Here is a 26,167-nt window from a genome sequence, read left to right as displayed (position 1 = left end):
TCAATTGGTTCCATATTGATTTGATATCAGAAAATCAATCGTTCTAAAGTTGAATGTTTATGACGAATGAAAAGTTTAATTTAAGGGGGGGAAAAGTACAAAAGTGTAAGAAAAAAATGGTTTCCGAAATGAACCAAGTCCAAAAAAGAAAGAATGTTTCAACCCAAATGAAACCATTGCCAACTGCTACGACCAGATACACTGCCCGCCTTCTTTATCTCTATCTAGGGGGGATTCTTTCTTAGAGCCCAAATTACTTAGANACCATTGCCAACTGCAACGACCAGATACACTGCCGGCCTTCTTTATCTCTATCTAGGGGGGATTCTTTCTTAGAGCCCAAATTACTTAGACACTTAACGCTATGTTCAATAAATAAACTCTCTTAATAGAGGAAAGGCCACATAAGAGAGTAAATCGTATTATCTAAAGAGGAAAGGCCACGTTAGAGAGTAAATCGTATTATCTAACGAGCAAACGGCTACATTCTCCTATTTTGAAGTCTTTGCTGGTGAATTGGTAACATAGCCTGGTTTGAACGATTCGCTGTGACTTTCATCTTTCTTTTGAAGTCGTACTCAATGGATGGATTTGTTAACTCTATATTTTCCTTTACCTTATAAGATACATAGCTGCTTTCTTGACTCCTTGTACCCAAATTCGGATCAATTTTTCAAACTTAATCAACCGATCTGGATTATACATAATTATAAACTTTAAGACTAAATTGGCGGGGAACAGAACGGTAGTAAATTAAGCCAGTAACTTTTATGACTACTACTTCTAGATCCAACAACGCGTCCCCCTATATGAGATCGACTCGCTTTAAATTTTATTAAAACAATCATATAAAAATAAAAGCCTTCATTGCCTACATTCTATGCTTAAAGGAGATTAATTCTAAATCTTTTTGGGAACTACGCCACCACAAGTAATGATTGTCAACTTCTTGCAGCCATAAAATCAATTGTTTATGTCTTTTGATGGAGTGTATAAATAAAAATCTAATGTAAACGCCTTGTCTGCAAAACCATTGTTTGTCTCTCTACGACGCGCCTTCTTTCCCCTATTGGAAAATAACACTACGAATATTTCTTAAGAATAAAAATTGGTTAAGTTAAATGCTTAGTTGTTAGTAACAACCCAAACCAAAAAAAAAATCTAAAAGCCCGCCCCCATGAAAAAATAATCTCATTTAGGCAATTGAATAGATGAACAAGGAGGAAAAAAAATGTAACCGAAGAACCATAACCCAAAAGAAAAAAATATCACCCAGTAACAGTAACATCTCATCATCAAGAATTTGACACAATTTGAAAAAATGTAAAAAAAAAATTATTTTTTTGTTGCTGCATAATAACAAACTACCACAAAATAATAATATTATTATCATACATTTTATTTTTAATCTAAACATGACGCATGCACAACTGATTGAGTCAATAACAAATCTCTAGAAAATGTCGTTTGGGTGTCGTCCCTGAATAGCATATCTTATCTGAAAGCAATTGACTCATACAGTTCTGATCGCCGGGGTCAGTCCAAATCACTACACATGATCTTCTTGTCTAATATGTAGGCGAGATTTTCCACATTCTCATTTTGACAAGAAAATGAGTGATTTTTTTTTTTNACATGATCTTCTTGTCTAATATGTAGGCGAGATTTTCCACATTCTCATTTTGACAAGAAAATGAGTGATTTTTTTTTTTTAACCAGCAATGTGTTGTTATGTTACCTGGATTGAAATGCAATGTGTTTTTGGAATGTCTTATTTCTGGGTCTGAAAAATCTTCTCTAAGTTGACTCTATCTATTGGAAATTGGGAGAAATAGACAATATCATATGATTAAATAAAAATTAAACAGGGCTCCCGCTAGCTTAAATTAATATGATTATTATAGTTTGTCAAGTGTGGTCGTGGAAGGCTGCAAAAAACTTGCAACTGGTTTCATTTCTTAATAAATTTACTTTGCAATTATATAAATTGGAAAGAATCCATTAGATATTCTAATTTGTTATTTATCTCCTTGAACGTAAATAAATAACCAAGTCCTACCAATTTGAGGAACGGTTAAAGATAATTATCTACCTTCCGCAATTCCCTGATTACACTCTGTTCATGAATCCCAATTGTAAATCTCTCCTTATTCTTATCTATATTGAATGATTGGGAAAAGAATATAGGGAAATTTTTTAATATATATTCTAATGGAAGTTACTAACCAAGGTCATGCCAAAAGATGGAACACGAAGGCAATTTCGCTGGAGAACACTACCTGTTCCTCAAACCTCTTAGTTCCTGGAGCCTATTTTGCAATTTACTATGTTACTGATTAAGCTAGATCCCTTTTGGAGATCTTCTCTCACTAGCTGAGAAGAAAGAACAACCAAGCTACCTATATTTGCAATGCTTAAAGGTCACTTAATAGAAGTCCAAGCCCAAGGAATCTATTTGAAATCATACAAAAACATACATGAGGGTGTATGTCATTTGTAATGAATATTCCAACCAATAATGAGATATGCAGTGGAAACCTATTGACTACTGAGAGTCGTCGAAACTACAACTCCTAGAGAAGAGTTTTGATGAACATATCGGTGCTACCACTTGCTGCCCTTTCTCCAGCCCAATTTCGTGTAACGTACATTCAGAAAGCCCAATCTAAAGGGGACGGTTTACATTTCAGTTGAACCTAGAAAGGTATCATTCAAGCAAATTAGCTCTATTTCCTAAGAAGAATAGAAGCAAGAAAGGCAGTCAGTCGATAAAGGAAGTTCCAAATACACTGGTGTGTATACTGTTCCATATTTTGAACAAATTACACGCCCACTCTCTTAGTGGATACGAAACAGAATTCGACGAACTTTTTTTTTCGTTCTGGAGGTGCTACGTAATTTTTTTAAAGTTTTTTACAACCACCATAACCTTTGAAGAATTACCTCATTATTAATAACAGATATTAGCTATCCATCATTAGATTGAATGTTTGTTTGATTTGTAAAACATTTATTACTTTGATTAATTGAGCATTTTATAAAATATTTCAGTCATTTTTTAACTTTGAAGGAGAGTGAACTACCATGAGTAATTCAAATTATCAGTCATACCAACAGTCATATGGTGGAGCTGCAATTGGAAAATCTTCATCTATTGATTTATTTGAATCAGGTAATGATCAGAATGGAGATGATTTCTTTGGATCTATTCAACCACAGCAACAACAGCCTCAACGTCAACCTCAACAGCAATCACAACACTATCATCAGCAACATCAACCGCAACATCAACCTCAACAATATCATCAACAGCAACAGCATCAACAATACCCAGCTGCACATCAGCAACCTGTCCAACATCATTCTCAAGAGCAAGTACACACTGTTCAAGACGATTTTTATTCCAATCAACAAGCTCCAGAAATGGGTTATCAACAAAACCAGAGATATTCAATTGATCATCATGAGCAACAGCACTACCAGCAACAACAGCAACCAAATGAATACACCGAAGGCAATATTATGAATCCGTATCATGACAGTGGAGTTTTGGAGCAAGATGATCCATGGGCTGAAGAATTGTACATTGACGATGTTTCATCTCCGTATAACCAAGAATCTAATCAAGCTCAGAGTTTGGAAGGACAATTGCATGGTGAACAGAATTGGCAACAGCATGAACAAGAATATGAGGGGCAACAATATCATCAGCATGAGGAACAACAATATCATCAGCAGGAGGACGAACAATTCCAACAGCATCAGCATCATCAACAAAATCAGCATGAGCAACAACAGCAACATTATGACCGTCAGCTTGAAGAAGAACAGTATGATCAACAGAATCAAGATCAGTATCCAGAACAAGAAAATTCTCAAGGCGATCAACAATTTGTTAACCAGGAGGAAATAACTGGGCAATCTAATGAAGAATCATATCAGGTGCATGAACAGGAAGCTGACAACGAGCATGTAAGTGGAGAAGTTCAAGAGGATACTTTCGCAAGTGAGCAAATTACAATGGGTGCAGAAAATCAAAAGCAGGAGAATGGAGGAGCAGAAGCAAGTACATTTGATGCATCAATGGGAATTTCCAAGAGTAATTTGGATAACTTATTTGAAAATGAAAAGAATGATTTCTTTGAAGAGATTGTACAAGAATCCCACAAATTGGAAAAATCTGTATCAGCAGCTCCTAGTAAGTTAGATGCTCTTGAGTTGGATGACGATTTGTTATTGGATGACGATTTATTAGACGATGAACTTTTAGAGGAATCTCAAGAAACTCAAACAATCCAAGAGCAAACCTATCAACCACCTGTCCAAGTTCCACATCATGTCCATCATTCATATATTCCAGATGCTAATGTACAATCTCATTATGTTGCTACAGCAAAACAACAACCTGTTGCCTCAGAATTTGTAAAGCATTTAGAAGAAGCAAAACGAAAGCACGATGCGTATGATTTCCCAGAAGCATTAATTCCTCAAAAGGTTAGACCAGCTCCAAGACATTCTGCATCAAAATATGCTCCATCAACTTCCAGTAGTACACCATCTGTTCCTCTTGCTCCAGTTGGCCAGCAACCAGCAGCTCCTTATCAAGTTGAACAGAAGCCGCCAGCTAATCCAACACCACCAAAGTCATTTTTTGAAGAATTACCTGTTGAATTACCTAAACCTGGTCGTTCTGTTAGAGCAGCTGCGCCAGTAAAAGCAGTCAATCAACCGCATTTACACCCACAACCAGCACCATCGCAACCATTGCCTCAACCACCTACAGGAGTAAGTAAACCACCACCAGTTAATCCGTATATGCCAAAATCAGGAACGTCACCTATTCTTCAACAACATGTTCCAAAGCAACAAGCTACAACTATGCCTTTGCCAGCTCCAAGTATGCCAATAGTTAGTGCCTATGGTGCTCAACAACCAAAGAAACCGAATGCATACGGTCCAGCTCAACCAGCTCAACAGAATGCGTTTGCGCCACCACCACCAATGGCACAGTTACAACCACAGCAACAACCAAATATATATGGGCCACCACCAATGGGACAACAACAACAACAACAACAATTTGGACCATCACCACCGGTCATGCAATCAGTAGCCGTTGCACCACATTCTCCTCGGTCTGCTCAAAGCCGTTTACCATCTGTAACTATTAATAGTAGTGTGTCCAGATCTCATACTAATACCATTACAAGTCCATATGTTCCAAATGCGGGTCCATATGCTCCTCTGGGTCATCAAAGAACACATTCACGTGCCAGTTCATTAGTTGGGGGTAAAGGCAAAGATTTTAATCCTTATGCACCTGCATTACCTACTGTTCAAAGTCATGATGCTACTCCTGCTTCACTTCATGTTGCAACTGGTGTTGGTGGTGGGGTTATTCCTCCTCCAGCAAGAACTCGTGGATTTTCAAATACGAGGGGAAATATATACAAGAATGCACAAAAGATAACTAATCCTGAAGAACTTTTACATCGTCAATTTCCAATATTTAATTGGAGTGTTTCTCAGAATGCGGTCCATATTGTGCCTGGAAGGAATTATAATGAAGCTCCAATTATTCATGTGACTCATGTTTCGAATATTTTTAAGGATAGAGATGTTTATGCAAATTTCCCTGGGCCTTTAAGTAGAGGAAAAACTAAAAAGAAGGATCTTGAAAAATGGTTAGAATTATCTTCTGAATCTTTACATAAACAAGGGAAACTTAATGAAGTATTATTGAATCAAATATTGTTGGAATTAGTTAAACATGATGGAAACTTGAAATCACAGGAATTTTTACGTGCTGCATGTCAAATATTAAATCCAAGTGTTAATTTTGAAGCAGGTGATATGTTACCTGTATCAGGAGTAATGGGAGCAACTAATGCATATAGGTTAGATAATTCTGGTGTAAATACTGTTTTTACATTAATTCAAGCAGGAAACATGGAAAGAGCATTAGAATTTACGATTTCCCGTGGTGATTGGGCATTAGCTTTAGTGATTGCCAATTTTAGTGGACCAGAAAGATTTGCCAAGATTGCTTCTGAATATGCTAGAAATAGTTTCCCATTCCAAAAATCAAATAATAAAGTCTATCATATCATGCCAATTTTGTTGAAGGTTATTGCTGGAAATGTTCAGAGTGTTATTGAAGATTTAACTGCTGTGGCTAATGAAGGGGAATATGCAAATATTCATTGGCGTGAAATTGTATCGTCAATTGCTATTAGTGGATCCATTAGAACTGGGGAATTTTTAATTGAATTTGGAAGGTTTTTAAGTACTCATTATGGAAATCAAATTGGTTGTGAGATTTCATATATTTTAGCAGGATTACCATTTGGAAAACAAGCTTCATTCATGGTTTTGAATTCGGCTGAACATTCGATGTATACTCAAGTTTATGAATATGTTCTTAGTTTTTATAATCCTACTCCTGTTCCACCAATGGGATTCCCTCATTTATTGTCATTGAAATTGAAATATGCATCAACTTTGGCTGATTATGGATTATTTAATGAATCACAACGTTATATTGACTATATTAATAATACAATCAAAACTTTAGGAAATAAGTCACCATATGTTAGTCCTGATTTACTTCATGAATTCCAGAATTTATTAGTTAGATTAAGTGATTCAGGCTCGAGTGATCAAGGATGGTTTGGAGGTAAAGTATCCAAAGTTAGTCTTGATAAAATTTGGGGACAAATTGATAAATTTATTGCTGGTGATGAAACAAAACCAAAAACTAGTGAAACTGGAGTCTTTAGCAAATTTAGTCCATCTGTATCTAGAACTACTTCAACTGCTGATTTTAGTGCGTTGCAATCACAAGCATATGCCCTGAATAAAGATCAATTTACACCTTTAGCTCAGAGCCAAGCAGTCTTCCTGGCCCCAGCATTGAGAGATCAACAGCAGGAACTTAGAAATTCTCCATATCAACCACCACAACGTCCACAGTTGCCATCTCAGAATTCAACGGCTTCTGTCAATAGATATGCTCCAGGAAATCATCCTCAACTTCCCCAATCTCATCAAGCACATCAACCAAAAGGAACATCGCCATATTCAGGAAATAAATATGCTCCAAGTAACTCGTCGCAACATAATTTGGTAGAACAAGATCAAATGAGACAACATGCAGGAATTGGGCCAGTATTACCAATAGGTCATTCACCATTAGTGCCAAAAGCATCTACATTCCAACATGGGGGGCATGTAGGTCCAGCAGGAGGTCACTCTGGTATTAGTCATGTTAAGAATAGTTCAATCGGTAGTATTGGGTCAATTGATAGTTCTACTCCGCTTCCACCACCACCATCGATGCAACAACTTGGCGGAGCTTCTTTGCGTAATGCTATTAGTGCTGAAAGTACACCAAGGAAAAGGAAAGATGTGGGTTTGATTAATGAAAGCGCAGAATTACATAGTAGAATTGATAAAGAAGATCACATGAAAAATAAAAATGAAGGCGATGAAACGTTAAGAGGAGAACAAATGGATATTGGTCAACAACCATCTGAAGTAGAACCTAGTGGTCCTCCACCACCTCCTCCTCCAGTTAAGCAAGTTGTGCCACCTCCTCGGATAAAGAAATCAGTTGCACCTCCACCACCATCTACTATTCATATTGAAAACAACGAGAATGTTTCACCTCCAGTTGAGAATGTAGTTGCACCACCACCACCACCAATGAAGAGGGTAGTTCCACAAGCTGAATCAATTGTACCACCAACACCTGTTAAACAAGAAGTCATTGCACCTGAAGAAGAAGTAGTAGTTGAACCTGTTGAAATTAATGAAGAAATTCCACCACCTCCAAGAAAGCAGTCTAGTGTATCTTCAATACCACCACCTCCAGGAAAACAATCTAGTGTATCTTCAGTTCCACCAGTACCACCAACTCAAAAGTCATTATCAGAGCTTGCCCCATCAGTACATGAAGAAGTTGCATCACAAACTTCGGTGGAGAACAACCGTTTATCGCACGTTGGATCACATCAAACATCGCATCATGAAGCACGGCCACCTGTCGTTGAAGAGACTCAAGAATTAATCACTGAAGTCGTGGAAGAAAAGCAAGAAGTAAAAGTTGAGCAAGTTGATGATACTCATGAAGAAGAAACTGCTGGCCCTCCTGCACCTCCAGGTCCACCAAAAGCTAAGCATGTTGCATCTAAAGCTAATCCATATGCTCCAGGTGGTGGAGCTAAGCCTCGTACGGGTAGGAATAAATATGGTCCTCCAGCCACTAGTAATGTGAACAAATATGCAGTACCAGAAAGTTTAGTTAATGAAAATGAATCTGTTCCTGGTGGAGCTGTTGCTAATGCCGGTTTTGATATGTATTCATATGGTGGATATCATGTTGGTGAACCAGACAAGAAGATTGATGACAAAGAAGAAGAGGAAAAGAAGCAAGAGCCAGAAGTTATTCCTGAGATAGAAGTAGCACAACAACAAGAGGAAGAAGAAAAGGTGATTAGAAAGAATCATCAACCAATGAGGAACGTTCCAAATGTTGACGACAGTTTTGATACATCATATGCAAACAGTGAGGTTCAAGGAAACTTTACACCCAAACCACGTCCCTTGATTCTTAATCAAGCCAATTTCACCCCACTGCAACATACTGGTAATAGTAAATTCGGATTTGATGGGTTCCCAATTCCTGGATCACCTGAATATACCACACGTGCTAATTCTGTTATTGGAGCTAATCCACCTATGAGTGGAATTTTTTCATCTAGATTATCACAATCACAACAAAGTGCATTATATCAGCAATATGAAGTTGAAGATGATACTGTGAGAGATTATGTTCCAATTACGGAAGAGGATGAAGATGATGAAGATAAGGATCATAAGAAAGCTAGATTGCAAGCCAAGAGAAAGGCAGAAGAAGAAGCAAAGAAGAAGAAAGCTGGTGAAAATAATAATAGTACATTAGGAGTTAGTGGTACAAGAGATAAGCGTCCAGACTTACATCATAAAGATAGTGGATGGTTTAATGGTTGGTTAGGTAAGAATGATGGGAAACCAAAGCCAATTAAAGCTAAATTGGGTGAGAAGGTGAATCCATTCTATTATGATGAAAAACATAAGAGATGGTTAGATAAGTCTAGACCTATTGAAGATCAATTGAAAGAAAGTACTCCTCCACCACCTCCAATGATGATGAAAAAGAAATCTGGTGGCGCTGGTGGTCCTCCTCCTTCGGCTAAACCTCCTTCGCTTGGAATATCACCAACTACTACTCCAAATCCAACTGCTCGTGGTTCTGTTCCTCCAACTATTCCAGCTACTACTGGTGGAAGCGTTGCTCCAGCTCCTGCTCCTCCTGCTTCTGGCGGTGCTTCTACTACTCCTGCTGCTGCAAAAACTCCAACATTGGCTACAATTGGAGATTTAGATGCGTTGTTACAAATGCAAGGACCTGGTTCTGGTTCTGGATCGATGAGAAAAGCTAAGAGAAGTGGTCGTAGAGGATACATCAATGTTATGGAAAAATAATTAATTAGTTTATTTTGTATATGATGTTTGTAAAAGAAAGATAATAAAATTTTTGTATATTAGTATTTTGTTTAAATTCATCTCGTAGAGTAAATCCGCGGAATATTGTTCCGGTATTATTACAATACGGAAGACAGATAGGAAAGCCCTTTGGAAAAAAAACCCGTACGACACAAATTGGCGATACCGGAGTGAGGAGTGGCTTATCAGGATTGATCTAGATGAGTTTCCGGAAGGAAATAATGGGCAGATTTTGAAAATAATTAGTACAGTTCTCCAAGTTTTTATTTCCCCAACCTGACTAATATTTGGGTGAGGGGGAGTTGGTTGAAATGAACAATGGCGAGTCTAAAATTTTGTTGAGTCAGAAGAAGATGAGGAGTATTTAGTTAATACCCCTTTAATATGGTCTTATATTTATTAATTATTCAAATCCCTGATAAAGTAAGATTATGCCAGTTGTATCACAAAAGAGAGGAGACTTGAAGGATGAGTCGTTCTACATCTGTCTGACCCGGAGAAGCTTTTACAAACTTAAAAATAGAAAGAGAAAAAAAAAGTGCGGAAATGGTTTTCTCCGTAAACAAAAAAAGAAACAAAACAGCCAACGGTTGAATTCGGTGAATCTTAAACGAATTATTCCGAAGAGATAAATTACACAATAATCAATATGGTTTGATTTTAATTTAAATTTAAATTTTATTAATTAATTTAATTATTATAATTTATTAAAGAACTCGCTCTATATACCCATACGTAATTCATATAAACCCAATAAAAATTATTACAAAAAGAAATGAAAATGAAACCCCAAAAATTGTAAAACCCTATAAACATGAAGGAAAGGAAGAATAAATTTACTTTTGGTTATCAAATACACAAGTATTATTCTTCTTATTACAACCTTCACATCTATTCAAGCTAGCATTGAAAACACATTTAACCTTTCTCTTACGACACAAGACACAAGATGACTTTCTACTAGTACTATTGATATTTTGTTGATCTTGAAATGGTTGTTGTTCTTGAATTTGCATTGAGAACCCTTGCTTCTGTTGTTGAAGATTGAGTTGTTCAATGATCTTGACTTCTTCTTGTTTAGGGAATGTGGTGGTTGTTATTGGTTGAATAGGTTTTAATTTCAATACTTTCTTCTTAATGATTTTGTTATTAGTCGTCTTCTTGGGAGAAGAGTAATATGAAGTATTAGTAATAGCAACTGGTGACGCAAGCGTAGAAGTAGGAGTAGCAAGTTGCACATTAGAACTAATTGGGGTAGTAGAATGTTTCTTATGATTCATAATATCTTCTTTTGTAAATCCTTTTGAAAAGCAACAAGGTAATTGTTTTGCTTTACAACTATTACAAGATTTAAATTTAATCAATTTATCATGAGAAATGATTAAATTATATGATCCACCATCTTCAATCAAATTAACTAATTGACCACCTAATAAATTATCCATTTGTTGTTGATTTAAATGAGGGAACCATCCATATACTAAATTAGGTTTAACATCTTTAGAAAGGATAATGATTTCTGCATTACATTTAACTTTTCTTAATCTACATGAATCACAACTTGGTCCTAATCTTTGTCTTCTCTTTTGATGATGAGAATTGGAATGTGAATGATGATGTGCGTGTGACATTTCTGGAGAAGATGGAGATGATAAGGATGCAATAGAAGAACAGGATGAAGAAGATGTTAATGATGGTGGTTGTTCAATGTTCATCATTGCTGAAGTTAGTAACCCTAATCCATGATGATGGCTAGTTAAATTTGATTCTGTAAGACGTTGTGGAGTGGTAGAACCAGAACCAGAAACAGACATTGTTGGCATTGGTTTGGATGTGGTATAGTTTGAAGGTATAATTGGTGGTAGCACTATTTGTGGTTGTTGAATATGTTGATGTTGAATTGGTGGTAATTGTCTTAAGGTTGGTGGAGACAATGGTGGTAAACTGAATGGTTGTTGTTGATGTTTCATACCAGTGGTAGTAGTAGTATTGGTGGTACTACCACTGTTATACATGATTGAATATGTTAATAAATCAGACATTATTTAATACTAATATAAAATATAAATATCCAGACAGACAGTAAGTTCTTCCTTTTTGACAAGAAACGTTAAATTCTTTTTTTGGAATTTACTTTACATTTTATATCTTCTAAATTTGCAGTAAATACATAAAAAATAAAAATATCATACCCAAAAAAAAAAAAATACAGAATTTATTTAATACCCCTCTTTTATCAGGAAAGACATATTTTTAAGTTTCTATTGTTTGTACTCTCGTTCTCCCCTCCGTCTTTATTGTTTTTGTGTCTGATTGACTTCTTTTCCTCCTCACTTGTGAAAAAAAGAGAATGAGTAACAAAATCGTAAGAAAGTTGTTCTATTTAGCGAATAATCCCCTACTCCGGAATTATCCCGACAGCCAGACTTTCTTTCTTCTTTGCACAGTCTGGGGGGCGAGATTTGGATTCCAGTCATTTCCTAATCACCGACATATTCATAGCCGCCAAGATGAAAAAGCTTTTGATCTAAATTCTTACAACTCACATGGTACCACCTGTCTAAAAATAGGATAGATAACCGATTGGTAATCACGTTGTATGTACCAAAAGTATTCTCGCTATAGGCTTCTTTTAATCTCTTTTTCCTTAAACTTGAATAAACAAGAAACAATTAGGAAAACCTCGGAATGCTCATCAGAAAAAAAAACCTTTAAAATCAGGAAGACTCACAAGAGAACAATAACAAACAAAATTTAATTACACAATTTTCCGAAGACGGAAAAAGTCGGAATACCCATTATTTCTCGGAGTACTCCGACGAGCGAAGTTTTGTATTTAAATCCAATAACGTTATGGAGAACAATAGTCCACCACAGGAATGAGAGAAAAAAAGTGTGGAACCGTAGTAGATTGGGATCAACCTTACAAAAGTGGGTACAAAAATAGTTTACAAGGCAATAGGAAGATAAGCTACCGAACAGCCAAAAAGAAAGATAGTTAAAACCAAGAAAGGGAATTTACCTTGGGATCTGTCTATCAGTCTGCTATCTTATTAACTTCCACGGTTATGCAAAAGGGAGGTGGAGAAAAAAAAATACGAAAACGGATAGCCTTAATCAGATTTATCTTTTATATCCACGGTATTATCAATAATAATATATAAAGGGATATGCTTACATATTGTTGTAGAAATAGTTGTGGATCGAGGTTCCATCCAAAACTATTAATTACAAACCATGGAAAAATTCTAACCAATAACTCACTTTCTTCCATCATCGGAAAATTAACCCGGGATTTATCAAAAACTATTCTCTGATTCTATATCTTTTTTTTAGCTAATCATTATACGGTGTATGGATCAGTGGTCCGATGTGTACGGTGCAATAAATTAAAAAAAAATGCTGCTGCATTTCGGAATTCGGAGAAGCTCGAGAAAAATAATTTTATTATGGAAAGAAGAAAAAAAAAATAAAACGTTGTCATACTGCATATAGCATCCCCTCCTTCCAAATGTTCTTTCGGAGAATAAAAGTTACACCTTTTTTAAAAGAAAAATGGCTATGCCGTTATTCTTTTATTTTAAAGTTTGAAATTTGAATCACAATTTCAAACATAAAGTTAACTTGATTAAAGCAGAGTAACTTCGTAAGATATGAGTTCAAGCGTGTGTCGTTTTTCGAGTTAAGTTTCACCCACTTGCGCTTGTGCCTCTCAAAAGGTGATTGCCCTACGAGTGAAAAAAAAAATGAGATTAAAAAAAAGTGAGGAGTAAAAACAGAAAATGTCCCCTCATTTTCTAAATCTATCAGAGAATTAAATCCTATCATTAACTGATTGTCATGAATCTAGATCTATTGACTCTCTGACTATCTATACATACAGATAGACTAAGGGGACTAATTTAAAGATCTCACAGTTTTGAGGCATTCACATCCAGACATAAAGTTGCTTTCATGTGTTTTTATTAACCGTACGTAATTGATTATATGAAATTCCCAAAAATCATCAGCCAGTACTGCATAGCCTTCTGAACAATAAGAACTATTAATTTCTCTTTCCTCGCTTTAATCGAACTCTGTATAGTGGAACCGCTCGTATAGAATTCTTGTAATTATTTTTTGGTTTGGTTCTTTTTTTACTCCTCATTTATGCTTCGGAGATGGAAAAGCTGTGAATGAATTCCGGAGTGAAATGTAAAACTTACCTGCTTCTATCATATATACTACATTCCAAATAATCTACAAGTCTGCCTGGATTACTTTGGCCAATGACACCGAGGAAAGTTACAAGTTGTGTCTTCTTTTCATCATTGTAAACAAAATTCTATGCGTGGTTGACATGTATTGGTGGGGAACTTAAACTCCGAAGAAGATTTATAATTAACGTTTGAGTCAAAAGTCAAACTGAAAAAATAATTTTTCTTTTTGTATACAGGAAGTCCCGATAATAGAGGTATTGAAAAAAAAATATTCAAACTCATCGAAGAAGATCCTTGTTTCCGAGATTCTTTTTTAGATCGGATATTCAAATTTCCGAGTCCGGTCACGTGAACTGTATGTTGACATTGTTCAATTCCGCATTAGATAAATTGATTCAAGAATATATATCCGCAAACCATGGTTTGTTTTTATTGAGATTGATGTTACCGTTGTATTTCCGTCTTCTAATCTCATCTCAATATTTACAAAAGTATGATAGGAAATGAAAAAGAGATTATCCACATACTGTCGGTATAGATTACCTAAAAAACAATGGCACATTCCCCTCGTTTCGTTTGCCGCCACAGAGACAGTTTCAGGGTTTTTCACTTTTTTATTTTAACTCTAAATCTTTTAAATTCACATGTAGCAAAGTTTCATTGTTAGAAACTTTTATTTGGCTTCTTATCGTTTATTCTTTATCGGAGTTCTATGTAAGGCTAATTTCATGGAAAACCCCAAACAAAATAGGAGAAGCAACGTGTAAAGTTGCACGTCCATTTGACTGGCATTTATAATCGTCCTGTTCTTCATCGAACATACTTCTAGCTCTATTTTCTAACATATTTCTTACAACATACACCACTAAGGAGTTTAGAACTCTCCGCAAAGACCCAGTTTACGACTTTTATGGTTGCAATTTTTCGCTCCGTGACTCATTTGCCTCGGATCTTTATAGTTCTAAAAATTTACCCCACGAAAAAAAAAAGATTAACCTGGATAAACAATTTAATTACTCCGCTGGTTATGTGGGTATATTCCAGGCTTGTGAATTAAAAAAACAACTCCGAAAGTAAATAAAAAAAACAATTAACGTTTTTGTGAATTTTCTTTGATGTACTACTTCGGGGTGAATAAAAGGTTATCATTATGGAATAATGGAAGGAAACAGTCTACCCCGTTTTTTTTAATGCAAGATTTCTCCTATTTGAGAATAATCATCGCACCAAGAATGTAAGGTCGTATAAGAAATTTAATATAAGGCGTTTAAATGTAAAAAAACAGATCCGTTCCAATCCCCCCTCTAAGTAATTTGACTTCCGCTCCGGAATGTGTTCAACCTCGGATTACCAATCATTAACATCACGGAATTCCTGATACGAAGGGGATCTTTGACTTGCTGTGTTGTTTCTTCAATTAGGGTTAGATGGAAGTGTTGGAAATCTGTCAGGCGGTTAGTTTTAAAGTATGTATTAAGCACGTAAGGTTAAAACACCCCCAAAAAAGGAACCAAGGAACTAGATCGCGCGACTCATAACCTCCTCTTTAATCTTAGGCATTTACGTAGTTGACTTTCACAGCTGAACTTATTGATACGCTCTCTGTTATCTGTATACTCCTACAATTTAACTTTACCGGATACTGATTCAAACAGATAATGCCATTATATCGGTTGTGTTTCTATCCTCTTTGAGTTCACTTAGTTAGTAATTTGTATTAAAGAAAATTCTATTGTGTAAATGTTTCGAAAGGGTTGAATTCTTATCAAAAAATTAACCAAAATTTGCATTATTTGAAAGTTAATCAAAATAACAAAACCCCACACTAAATACAATAAGAAGTCAATTATATAACTCACAGTGTGATTATAAGAGTATCCAAACTTTCTGATTGAGATTCACAATGGTCAATTTGAAGTTGTTCTTTGGTTCTATCTGTAATGAAGAGTAAAAATTTTTTGCAACCGCCCAATCGGGAAATTTTGTCACGAGAATGTCACTTGCATATCACGTGGCCGAATTTCCACTTTTGCGATGATTTCCTTATGGCCCCTTGTAGTTGTTTGAATCGTTTGAGTTCAACTGTCTCTTCTTGTTTTATTCTCATCTCCTTCTCAAGATCCTTCTGTCTCTATCCTTTATAGAACTTTGCGCCTTCTTCATCTAGGATATACGAAGAATTTTGTGTTTCTAGTTTCTCTCGATATTCTTTGAATCGTCTCTCTGTTGGATGTTAGTAACTGGTGAAATTGCATTGCAAGTCAGTTATACGCACTTCCATTTTCTTGCAATTGCTGCTTTAATGTTTTCCTTTCTCCGTCTATAGTATCTTTATCCTCTGCTTGCATTTCGATAGGGTTTCTTTAGATTTAATGGTATCTCGATGGAACGTTTGGATGATCCTTTAGTGAAGAATGGATGAGCGAAAGAGAAAAATAAATTCAATTTCCATACACTAATTTATTTCTATAAAAAATACTAAACCTATTTAATCAACGATATAAATACGACCTTCATAAGGAGTTAAGACATCGTGATCGATTTCATGTTTAGAAACATTTGAATGAATTAAAGAAAATTCACCATCAATCAATTTCTCAAAGTTGATGGAATCTGTAGAGAAATTGAGCACAACGTAAGCCTTTGGAGAATGACTGTCTTGTAATTCTTTCACGAAGGTGAATGTATTCTTATTATCATAATCCAAAACCTTGAAATTACCATAGATAAACAAATCTTTGTGTTCTTTTCTTACCTTCAATGATTTCTTCCAGAAGTTCAAAAGAGAATTATCGTTTTCAAGTTGAGATTTAACATTGATCTCTTCATAGTTGTCATTAACTCTAGTCCAAGGTTCAACAGTTGAAAACCCACCAAAAGCAGAATCGTCCCATTGGACTGGAGATCTGGAATGGTCTCTGGCTAAGAGACTGATAAGATCGAGAAGTTTGGTTTCTCTTTCTTTGAAATCTGGTTCATTACCATACTTTTCCTTGAAAGCCTTGTAGTAATTGATGGTATTAATATCCTTATATTCTTCAATTGACCAAGATCTAGGTAAATTGGTCATACCAATTTCTTGACCTTGATAAATAAAAAGAGTACCAGTCAATGTGGTTTGCAACATAGAAATTAATTTACCACTCTTTTCAGCATATTTTGTATGACCAAATCTTGAAACTGATCTTGGTTGATCATGGTTTTCAATGAATACAGTTGACCAACCATCAGAGCCTTCGAAGAACTTACATTGATTTTCAACGGCCTTTTTGAGCTCGTCTAAAGTCCAACCTTCGTATCTGAATCTATCACCATCATCGGATCCTAAATCAACAAGATCGAATAAGAACAACATATTCATTTCGTTTTCAGAAGCACTAACATATTTCAAAGCTTGCTCTCTAGTACAGTGTCCAACTTCACCAACAGTCATAACATCATATTTGGACGTAACCTTCTCATACATTTCCTTGTGGAATTCGTGGATTCTTGGACCATTGTTGGTGTATAATCCACTTGGTTGGTAATATTGATCTTTAAAGACAATTGGAGCATCAGGGAAATCTTGATCTTTAGAATACATACCAGCTGTATCAATTCTGAACCCATCAACACCACGTTCAAACCAGAATTTTAAGGCAGTTTCATAGATTGTATTTCTAACTTCCTCATTTTCCCAATTTAAATCAGGTTGAGAGTTGGCAAAAAGTTTCAAGTAATATTCACCAGTTAATTCATCGAATTGCCAAGCAGAACCAGAAAAGTGAGACATCCAGTTGTTTGGTGGTTGTCTGTTTCCATTTTCATCATATTTTGGTTGTTTCCAAATATACCAATCTCTCTTTGGATTAGTTTTAGAAGATCTTGATTCCTTGAACCATTCGTGTTCTGAAGAAGTATGATTGATAACCAAATCACAAATGATCTTCATGTCTCTTTGATGACAACCATCAATTAAATCTTGCATATCTTGTAAACTACCAAATTGAGGATGAATTTGATTATAATCAGAAATATCGTAACCACAGTCATCAAATGGACTCATATACATTGGACTTAACCAAATAATATCAACGCCGAGATCTTTGAGGTAGTCTAAAGTGGAAATAATCCCAGGAATATCTCCAACACCATCACCATTGGAATCCTTATAGGATGCTGGCCAGATTTGATAGATAGTTGCGTGTTTCCACCAGTTGTATGTGATAGTCATGTTTTGTAGAGTTGAATTTGAGTTATCGAAACAAAAATGAAAAGAAATAAATTCTGGAGATCGATCAGCGACTTTTTATACTTTCCAGGGAAACCTATGAAGCAAGGCAAAAACAAAGATCTTAGTGTTTCATGGACATATCGGAAGAATTATACTTGAGAAATCTTTCCGAATTGTAACGATGTGGTATATTTAGAACTAAGCAGCCCTTGTCTTGAATCAAGGTTCCCATCGATGGACAAATTCTCGCTGCCTTTTTCGTAATTAAGCAATTTCGCAGGTTCGCATTTCCATATTTTTATTCTTTATTTTGTTGGGTGCAAAAAGAAAAAAAATAAACTTTCGTGGAGGATCAACGTTGTCCCGCCCAAGATGAAATTTGACACATTTTTCTGCTGTACACAAAAGTTGTTCCGTATGTCGGATTATTTAGAAAAAACAATAAAATAGTTAAAAACCACCGATGTCTAGTGGTCCATTGTTTTCAATGAGTTATAGTTCGAGCGACTTTATGCCAAAGGCATAGACTTTCATTAGAAGCAGGCTGCGGGTGCTCTCTTCTAATCCTAGGTAATACGTTGATCTGTTCCTGTATTGTGCCGCATGGGAAAATAATAAAAGAAGAGCGAAATTTTTCCGGTAAATGAAGCGAGAAAGAAAACGAGAAACAAAACTTGAGGGGACAACAATAGGCGAGGCTTGGTCCTAAGTCCAGTTTCTTATCTCCTGTGTTTATTGGACCACATTTTATAACTTTTGAGGATTTGATAAATTCGAGTTGCTCGCTAATGGACCACTCCACCCTTGGACATTTTTAGGTTTTGTTACCGCAACCTCAATCATTATTGTTCTCAGTGGCTATTTTCTGGGGTACGTCATTGCGAGAAATTAAGCGCTTTTTCTAATTTATTTTGAAGCTTGTGGGAAAAAAAAGTCATCACCCAGATTTCCGTGATGTTACCAAGTACTCGATCCCTGCACTGATGTTGCATGGACATTCTTTTTCCCCAATGAGCTGATTTGATATAGTCTCAACTAAGTTCATAATTCAAAGATAGCCATAATGATACACGACTTTCCAGAAGAGAGAACCTCTTAGTCTGTAGAATATCGTATCTTAGTGATCTCCTGCGCATTGTTATTTAATTCTGTGTTAAAACAGGCGTAAATGACCAAAAAAATAATTTAAAATTTTTTAATCTTTTTTTTGTCCGGAAAAATATCGATATCAACACACATAACCTTGAGCTATGCGTACGGCAGAAATTATTCGCCTGCTTTGTTTCCCCCAGACATATCATGTCTCTCTTTGCCCAAAGGGAAACCATGTTGAAAGCCTGATATCAAGAAAAATAATTTAATATAAAAGGGTAACAATTTTTCTCTGGTTTGAGTTTCTGTAAATTATTTGTCTTACATTATTAACTAACAATACATAAGTACAATAATAACAATGTCTACTTCTAGTATTGACGAGATTAAACAACAAGCTGTTGCTGAGGTAGTCACTGCCACCTCTACTGATAATGAAGTTGAGGACTACGTTGCTAAATTCTTGGATATGTCCAATGAAGCTAAGGATAATGATCAAAAAGAAAAGCATATGTCGATTAAGGAATGTATCAAGACATTCCCAAAGGCTGTTATGTGGTCTGTTATTCTTTCTACTGCTTTAATTATGGAAGGTTATGATACCAACTTATTAGCTAGTTTTTTCGCTTATCCTGGTTTTGCTAAGAAATTCGGTGACTGGTATCCCGATATTAAAGAATATCAAATTCCTGCTCAATGGCAAACTGGTTTGTCAATGGGTTATTCTTGTGGTCAATTAATTGGTCTTTTCGTTGCTGGTATCTTCGCTGATATGGTTGGTTATAGAAAAACTTTGTTGCCTGCCTTGGTTACTTCTGTTGGTTTAATTTTCATTCAATTCTTTGCTCCAAATCGTGAAGTCTTATTATTGTCATATATCTTATTGGGTATCAACTGGGGTTCTTATCAAACAATTACAGTCACTTATGCTTCTGAAGTTGCTCCAACAACGCTTAGAGTTTATCTTACCACCTATGTTAATGTCTGTTGGGTGTTTGGTCAATTAATTTCTTCTGGTGTTATCAAAGCTATTTCTACTATGGATGGTGAACATGCTTATCGTATTGCTTTTGCTGTGCAATGGATTTGGCCAATTCCTTTAGCAATTGGTGTTTACTTAGCTCCAGAATCACCTTGGTTCTTAGTTAAGAAGAGAAGATATCAAGAAGCTAAACATTCCCTTTGTAGATTATTATCCGAAAATGAACACTTACCAAAGAAAGAAATTTTAGCTGAACATATGTTAACCAAGATTCAAATGACTATTAAGGAAGAAGATGCTCTTAATTCTGGTGTCACTATTAAGGACTGTTTCACTGGTGCTAATGCGAGAAGAACTAGAATTGCTGCGTTCACTTGGTTGGTTCAAAATATTACTGGTTCAAGTTTAATGGGTTACTCTACTTATTTCTATACCCAAGCCGGTTTACCTACTTCCATGGCTTTCAACTTCTCCATCATCCAATACTGTTTTGGGATTGTAGGTACTGTTGGTTCTTGGTTCGTAGCGAGAAGAGTGGGTAGATTTACTATTTATTTTGGTGGATTATGTTGTATGGCCGTCTTATTATTGCTCGTTGGTGGTCTTGGATGTTCATCTTCAAAGAATGCCAGTTGGGGTGTTGGAAGTATGATTTTGATCTATACCTTTGTGTATGATTTAACTATTGGTCCATTATGTTACTGTATTGTTTCTGAAATGCCTTCTGCTAGATTGAGAGCTAGAACTGTTATGTTGGCAAGAAACTTCTATAACCTTTCCGGTATCATTGTTGGTATACTTACTCCATATATGTTGAACCCAACTGAATGGAATTGGAAAGCAAAGACTGCTTTCCTTTGGGCTGGTATTACTATTTTGTCAATTGTTTGGTGTTGGTTTGATTTACCAGAAACTAAGGGTAGAACATTTGCTGAATTGGATTTGTTGTTCCACGAAAAGGTTCCAGCAAGAAAGTTCAAATCCACTGAAGTTCAACCATTTGATGCTGGTAAAATGATGGAAAAATTGGGTCAAGAAGGCATTAAACAATTCATTCAACAAAAAGAGAATGTTGGTGATGAAGAAGATGCTATCATGATCGCTGAAGTTAAATCATCATCATAAATATGTAAAAAAATCTTAATATCTTTTAATTTTACTTCTCCTCATACCTATGGGTATTTGTTTGCCTCATAAATAAATTTATAATTTACATGGCATGTTTGAAATATGAATAATTTTTTAGTTGCAAAATTTTGCGTGTAAAAATTGATTGAGAAAAAAAAAGCTTCTTTCTTTTTTTTTTTTTACATATACAATCTGGTTATTGAGTTCCCATACATTCTAACATGAAATATAACAAACAGAAAACAATATACTTTAAAGGCGAAAAACATCATTGCCTAAAACCTTATTTCAGCAGCATCTTATAGACTAAGTGTGTAGGAATAGTTGTTAAGACTCTTCGATGTGTACGATACCCATTTTCGAATGAAGTGCACCGAGAGCTCAACGTTCCGGCCCCCATTTGAATGGAAGAGAATCTGTAGGTGATTTTATACTGTATTCATTCTCTTGACGCGATAACATTGGGAAGTGTTTATATGCAGTATTTTACTTGCTAGTGTCTTAAAATTGAATTCTTTTTTAAATGCAGATTAATCTTCCATTGCAGGAAACCTGTTTCTAAAAGAATGTTAGCCATTCTATGATAAGGTGTTGAGCCCGTGGCAATTAGAACGCGGTCTCCGCTAGTGTCCTTGAATTGTTGTTTATTCAGCTTGTCCATTAGGTCAGTACCTGGATTGGCGGTGGCAATCGTTCCTTCAGCTTACTAATTGGTCCATGCCGCCTCATTGTTCTCGTTTAGTAGGCTCTTTGTATCTTGGCAGAATTTAGACCAGCTTCTTCCTGAGCATTATAAATATCAGTCTAATTCCCCTAAGTTTCAGTGTAGTTTAGTATTCGAGAATATATATATTACGTAATCAAGTCTAGATTAGATCAGTTTATAGTTTACACAAGCTTTCCCCTCATTAATACATTTAATCTATAACAAAGAATGCTTAAGCATTGAAGTCTAAGAGATTAGCACGTTTTCATTTATGTGGATTAAGGACTACATTAGTATATCACTCTAGTAGGTCATTATCTAAGCTAAAAGAACTGGAAGACTATTCACCAAGTGGTTATTTTTAGAGAAAGGGTTGGCACTGACATTTGTTCAAAAATTATACTCCCTTGAATCTCTTAGTGAATTGAGTAGTAGGATTGCCCTGAAATTACCCAAGATTTCTATTTCCTACTAATCCAGACTATGCTCGCAGCCTGTTCTATTATTGTAGTTGTGTCATATAAATCCTTATTTTTCTTCATCTACAGTTTGATGTTTCTACACATGCGCATTCCAATCAAGGTACTATCTGAAGTGAGAGCAAGGGGATAACTTCATAATTGTACTAGTTCTTTTCTCCTTCAGTTGGCTTATATACACTTTCTCCAAGTAAGGGAGTTGTTAAGGGAGTTGTACTTTTAAAGAGAGTTTCTTACATACATTTGCGATTAGATACTTTTATGCTCCTTTTTCCCACTCATGTCGAATGAATGAGTTTTCTTACTGTTTCCTATAAATAAAGAAAACAAGAGGCACGTAAATGTTAAAAAGGTATAATTACAAATTGAGTAAACCAACAATAAATTTTTTGTTCAATTATTTTGTTATTTACAAGCTAAAGTGGCCGCCTAAAAGGCGGCCCACCGCTCACTGTTGAGTGAAAGAAAAAATTTAATAAGAACAAATGAATTAATACACNTATATTTTTTTGTTCCATCGAAATCTGTTCCTAATTAGGAAAGAATAAAAACATTCGAGATTCTTTAATTTGTTTCATCTTCTTCTTCATTATTTACAAAATTTACAAAGAAAAACCCTTTTTATCAAAATACACTTCATTTAATTACATAAAATACATCTTTCTTTTCCTCTTTACAACATACATACATACATACAACCGTCCCCTCCAATTATCAACAGAATTTTTTTAAACTTCAAAGATGGAAATGGATATCGATCAAGCTCCACCGGAATTAATATCCATGAACACGCCAATTAAAAAGATTAAAAATCTTCGATTGGACTCATCACCAATATATCCCAACATAAATGAATTTATATCAACAACTGCAACAACATCAGGGACAACAACAACAACCAACAATTCTTCTAATTATTCACAACAACATGGCTTCCATGAATGTCCAGGGTCACCAACAACCAATTCAATGTTAAACAAAGGTTATTCTCAACGATTGACAAGTACAGTATTGGAAGAATTAAATTCACGAGCTAATGAGATTTGTAACAATATTTTATCCCCTCCAGATTCATCTGTGTCATTATCATCTAGAAATCCAAGACGTCAAAATAATGGTGGTGGTGATAGTAGAAGAAGTAAGAGATATAGCGGGATACATTTTACGAGATTCAAACAGATGGAATCTATAACAAACCATTATTCAGTTAATAATGAACCAAGCGCTGTCACTAGAGAAGTACGCACCCCTTCACCTCAAAAGGGTACTGAACAAGATGGATCAATAACGAAAAGAAGAAGAACTTTGAATGGGAATGATGAAATTGTGGCAATTCCAACAATGTCAAAACCGACAGAGGATCCAAGTATATTCAGAAAGATATCTCCATCTAAAGGTTCGGTCAATTTGAATTCAATGTTGAATGATAGAAGACAAACTACTGACACTGGGTCACCTAATAAGGGTAATAATTTGAATCATATAATGCCTAGTTTAAAATCAAGACAAAGTTCACTTGAATTGGCTGGGATAAAACAACCATTAGTACCAGGGTCTAGTATTCAACGAAAATCATCAATACCTTGTTTACAACAGCCACAACAATCACAATCATTAGTAAAGAAATCATCTATGAGTCAATTACCCAAGCCATCTATACCTACATTACAGAAAAAGCCATCAATATCAACGCTACAAAAGAATCCTTCTTCATCTATTCAAGGTCTACAGAAGAAACCTTCAATACCACAATTACAAAGAAAATCATCTATACCTCAATTACAAAAGAAACCGTCAATTCCATCTCTTAATAGGAAATCTTCAATCCCTCAATTGCAACAACATCACCAAAGTCAATCACAGCAACCACAACAACACACAACATTTCCGCCAACTCCCACTATCACCACTTCGATGCCTCCACCAATGGGACCTCCATTACATAAACTACAGAAGAATGTACCCAATTTGTCCAAAATGAGTCCTTCTAAATCATTATCGATAAGTCCATCAAATTCTTCGAAAACATTACATATAAGTCCATCAAATTCTTCCAAAACCTTACATATAAGTCCATCACATTCATCAAAATCATTAAATTTGAGTCCATCACATTCTTCAAGGTCAATAAACATAAGTCCATCAAATTCTACGAAATCTCTCAATTCTAGAATCCTACAGAATAAAACAAATACTCATCAGTGTGGTGGTGGTGGTGGTGGTGGGGTTGTTATGCCTAAATCAAAATCAATAACTATCCCCCAACCATTTTCTTTATATTCAAAACCTACAATATCATCTTCACAAAAATCAATTGATAAATTTCAACGATTTAAAGAACGATTTAATTAATGAACCCTCATGAATTAAAAACAATTTTGTATAAAATCTATTTATAATTTATATATTATTGTTATTATGTATACCCAATTTAGAAAACAAAGAACAAAAAGCTTATCATTGTGCTTTTGATAAACGTTAAAGTCTGTATTATTTAATAAAGTCAGTATTTGTATTATTTAATAAATGTTTGCTTGTATTTTAATTTCTCCACCAATAGTTAATTCTTGAGCTCCCGACCATTTCTCCCCTGATCTTAATTCAATCATTGATCCAACATTACCAGGTTCAACACATAACATATTCTTCCAACCGTCTTTTGGTTTAAAATCGGCCATTCCACCCGATTTCTTAATCCAAGGATTCCAAACCACTGCATCCGGTAAATTCTTCCTAGTAATATTAAATAATACTTTTCCTAATTCAATAATTTGAATAATTTTATCAAAATGAACATTTTTATAAATTCGATCAAATTCTTCATGAAATGAAATTGCGGGTGCTTTTTCAATATATTGTTCATTTAAAAGTTGATCAAAACATTGTTGATCAATTAAATTATTAACTAAAGTATCAGTAATATCCGGAATTTTGAAATATGTATGAAATAACCAATTGAATTCAAATGATTCATTACCATTATTTTCAACATCAATTGAAGTAATTAATTTATCTTTTGATAAACTAATGGTTAAAATTAAAGTAAAATCATAATTACCATCACCCCATAATTTTAAACTATTTGGATCAATATTTTCAGGACCTAAACCAAATTGTACAGTAATTGGATTTTCCGATACTTGACCTAAAAATTCCCAATTTGAATTTCTTACAAATCCATGTTGGGGTAATTTAAAAGTTGGATGAGTTGATGATTTTTGTTTTCCAAATATTGGAAATACTAATGGAATACCACCTCTAACTGGTTTACTACCATCTAATGAAGCACCTGATGATACCCATAATTTTTCTTGTGATTGATTTTCCCAAGAGATAATGGTGGCACCATATTTAAGAATGGTTGCTTTATTAGTTGAATCAGTTGGATCAATGATTATAACACGATCTTCTAATTCTTCAACTGGCATTTCTTTTTTGTAGTTTTTATTCAATTGATGAAAAGATAAGAAGAAGAAGAAGAATAAGTAGAACTACAACTTTCAATCTTTTTTTTTCTTCTTTGGTAGTAATAAACGTATGCTAATTTATATACAAAACGTGTATAATTACACATTAGTTTACCAACAATATTTAAAGTGTAGCATTGTAATTAACAATAGTGGCGATTACATTTTGGTAGTGGCCATTCATCAAATTTCAAAACTCAGGAAACATTTCATCACATCAGTAGATGTAAATCAATTTGAAAGGTCCCCTACCTTTGGAGAGAATGTTGTTTGGATGGAAAAGTGAATTCCGAATGTCGGATAATTTTAAGTTTATAATTAAAACCGACAGCGACATATGTCGTCAATTTTGGTT

At 35.0% G+C, this 26,167-nt stretch overlaps 6 protein-coding genes across 6 annotated transcripts; 3 read left to right on the top strand and 3 right to left on the bottom strand. All coding sequences in view use genetic code 12, as the record gives it.

Annotated features, from left to right (window-relative positions):
* Nucleotides 1-3,084: 3,084 nt before the first annotated feature.
* Nucleotides 3,085-9,525, top strand: J8A68_000162 (uncharacterized protein; the record flags this gene model as incomplete). The annotated part of the gene is made up of 1 exon (XM_049405232.1): nt 3,085-9,525. The coding sequence occupies one exon, from the start codon at nt 3,085-3,087 to the stop codon at nt 9,523-9,525; it is 6,441 nt and encodes a 2,146-aa protein (XP_049266535.1).
* An 857-nt stretch (nt 9,526-10,382) lies between these two features.
* On the bottom strand, nt 10,383-11,588 carry SUT1 (Sut1p; the record flags this gene model as incomplete). Its single annotated transcript, XM_049405221.1, has 1 exon — nt 10,383-11,588. The coding sequence occupies one exon, from the start codon at nt 11,586-11,588 to the stop codon at nt 10,383-10,385; it is 1,206 nt and encodes a 401-aa protein (XP_049266534.1).
* A 4,645-nt stretch (nt 11,589-16,233) lies between these two features.
* On the bottom strand, nt 16,234-17,958 carry J8A68_000160 (uncharacterized protein; the record flags this gene model as incomplete). The annotated part of the gene is made up of 1 exon (XM_049405210.1): nt 16,234-17,958. One exon carries the CDS (start codon nt 17,956-17,958, stop codon nt 16,234-16,236), a length of 1,725 nt encoding a protein of 574 aa, XP_049266533.1.
* Nucleotides 17,959-19,411: 1,453 nt separating this feature from the next.
* MAL31 (maltose permease) lies at nt 19,412-21,157 on the top strand (the record flags this gene model as incomplete). Its single annotated transcript, XM_049405199.1, has 1 exon — nt 19,412-21,157. One exon carries the CDS (start codon nt 19,412-19,414, stop codon nt 21,155-21,157), a length of 1,746 nt encoding a protein of 581 aa, XP_049266532.1.
* A 1,929-nt stretch (nt 21,158-23,086) lies between these two features.
* On the top strand, nt 23,087-24,697 carry J8A68_000158 (uncharacterized protein; the record flags this gene model as incomplete). The annotated part of the gene is made up of 1 exon (XM_049405188.1): nt 23,087-24,697. The coding sequence occupies one exon, from the start codon at nt 23,087-23,089 to the stop codon at nt 24,695-24,697; it is 1,611 nt and encodes a 536-aa protein (XP_049266531.1).
* Nucleotides 24,698-24,864: 167 nt separating this feature from the next.
* Nucleotides 24,865-25,773, bottom strand: J8A68_000157 (glucose-6-phosphate 1-epimerase; the record flags this gene model as incomplete). Its single annotated transcript, XM_049405177.1, has 1 exon — nt 24,865-25,773. The coding sequence occupies one exon, from the start codon at nt 25,771-25,773 to the stop codon at nt 24,865-24,867; it is 909 nt and encodes a 302-aa protein (XP_049266530.1).
* Between the last annotated feature and the right edge of the window lie 394 nt (nt 25,774-26,167).

Source organism: Hemisphaericaspora subhashii (assembly GCF_019202705.1).
Source record: "Hemisphaericaspora subhashii strain CBS 10753 chromosome Unknown scaffold149, whole genome shotgun sequence".
Classification (NCBI taxonomy): Eukaryota; Fungi; Ascomycota; class Pichiomycetes; order Serinales; family Debaryomycetaceae; genus Hemisphaericaspora; species Hemisphaericaspora subhashii.
This window is presented reverse-complemented; position numbering and strand designations above follow the sequence as displayed.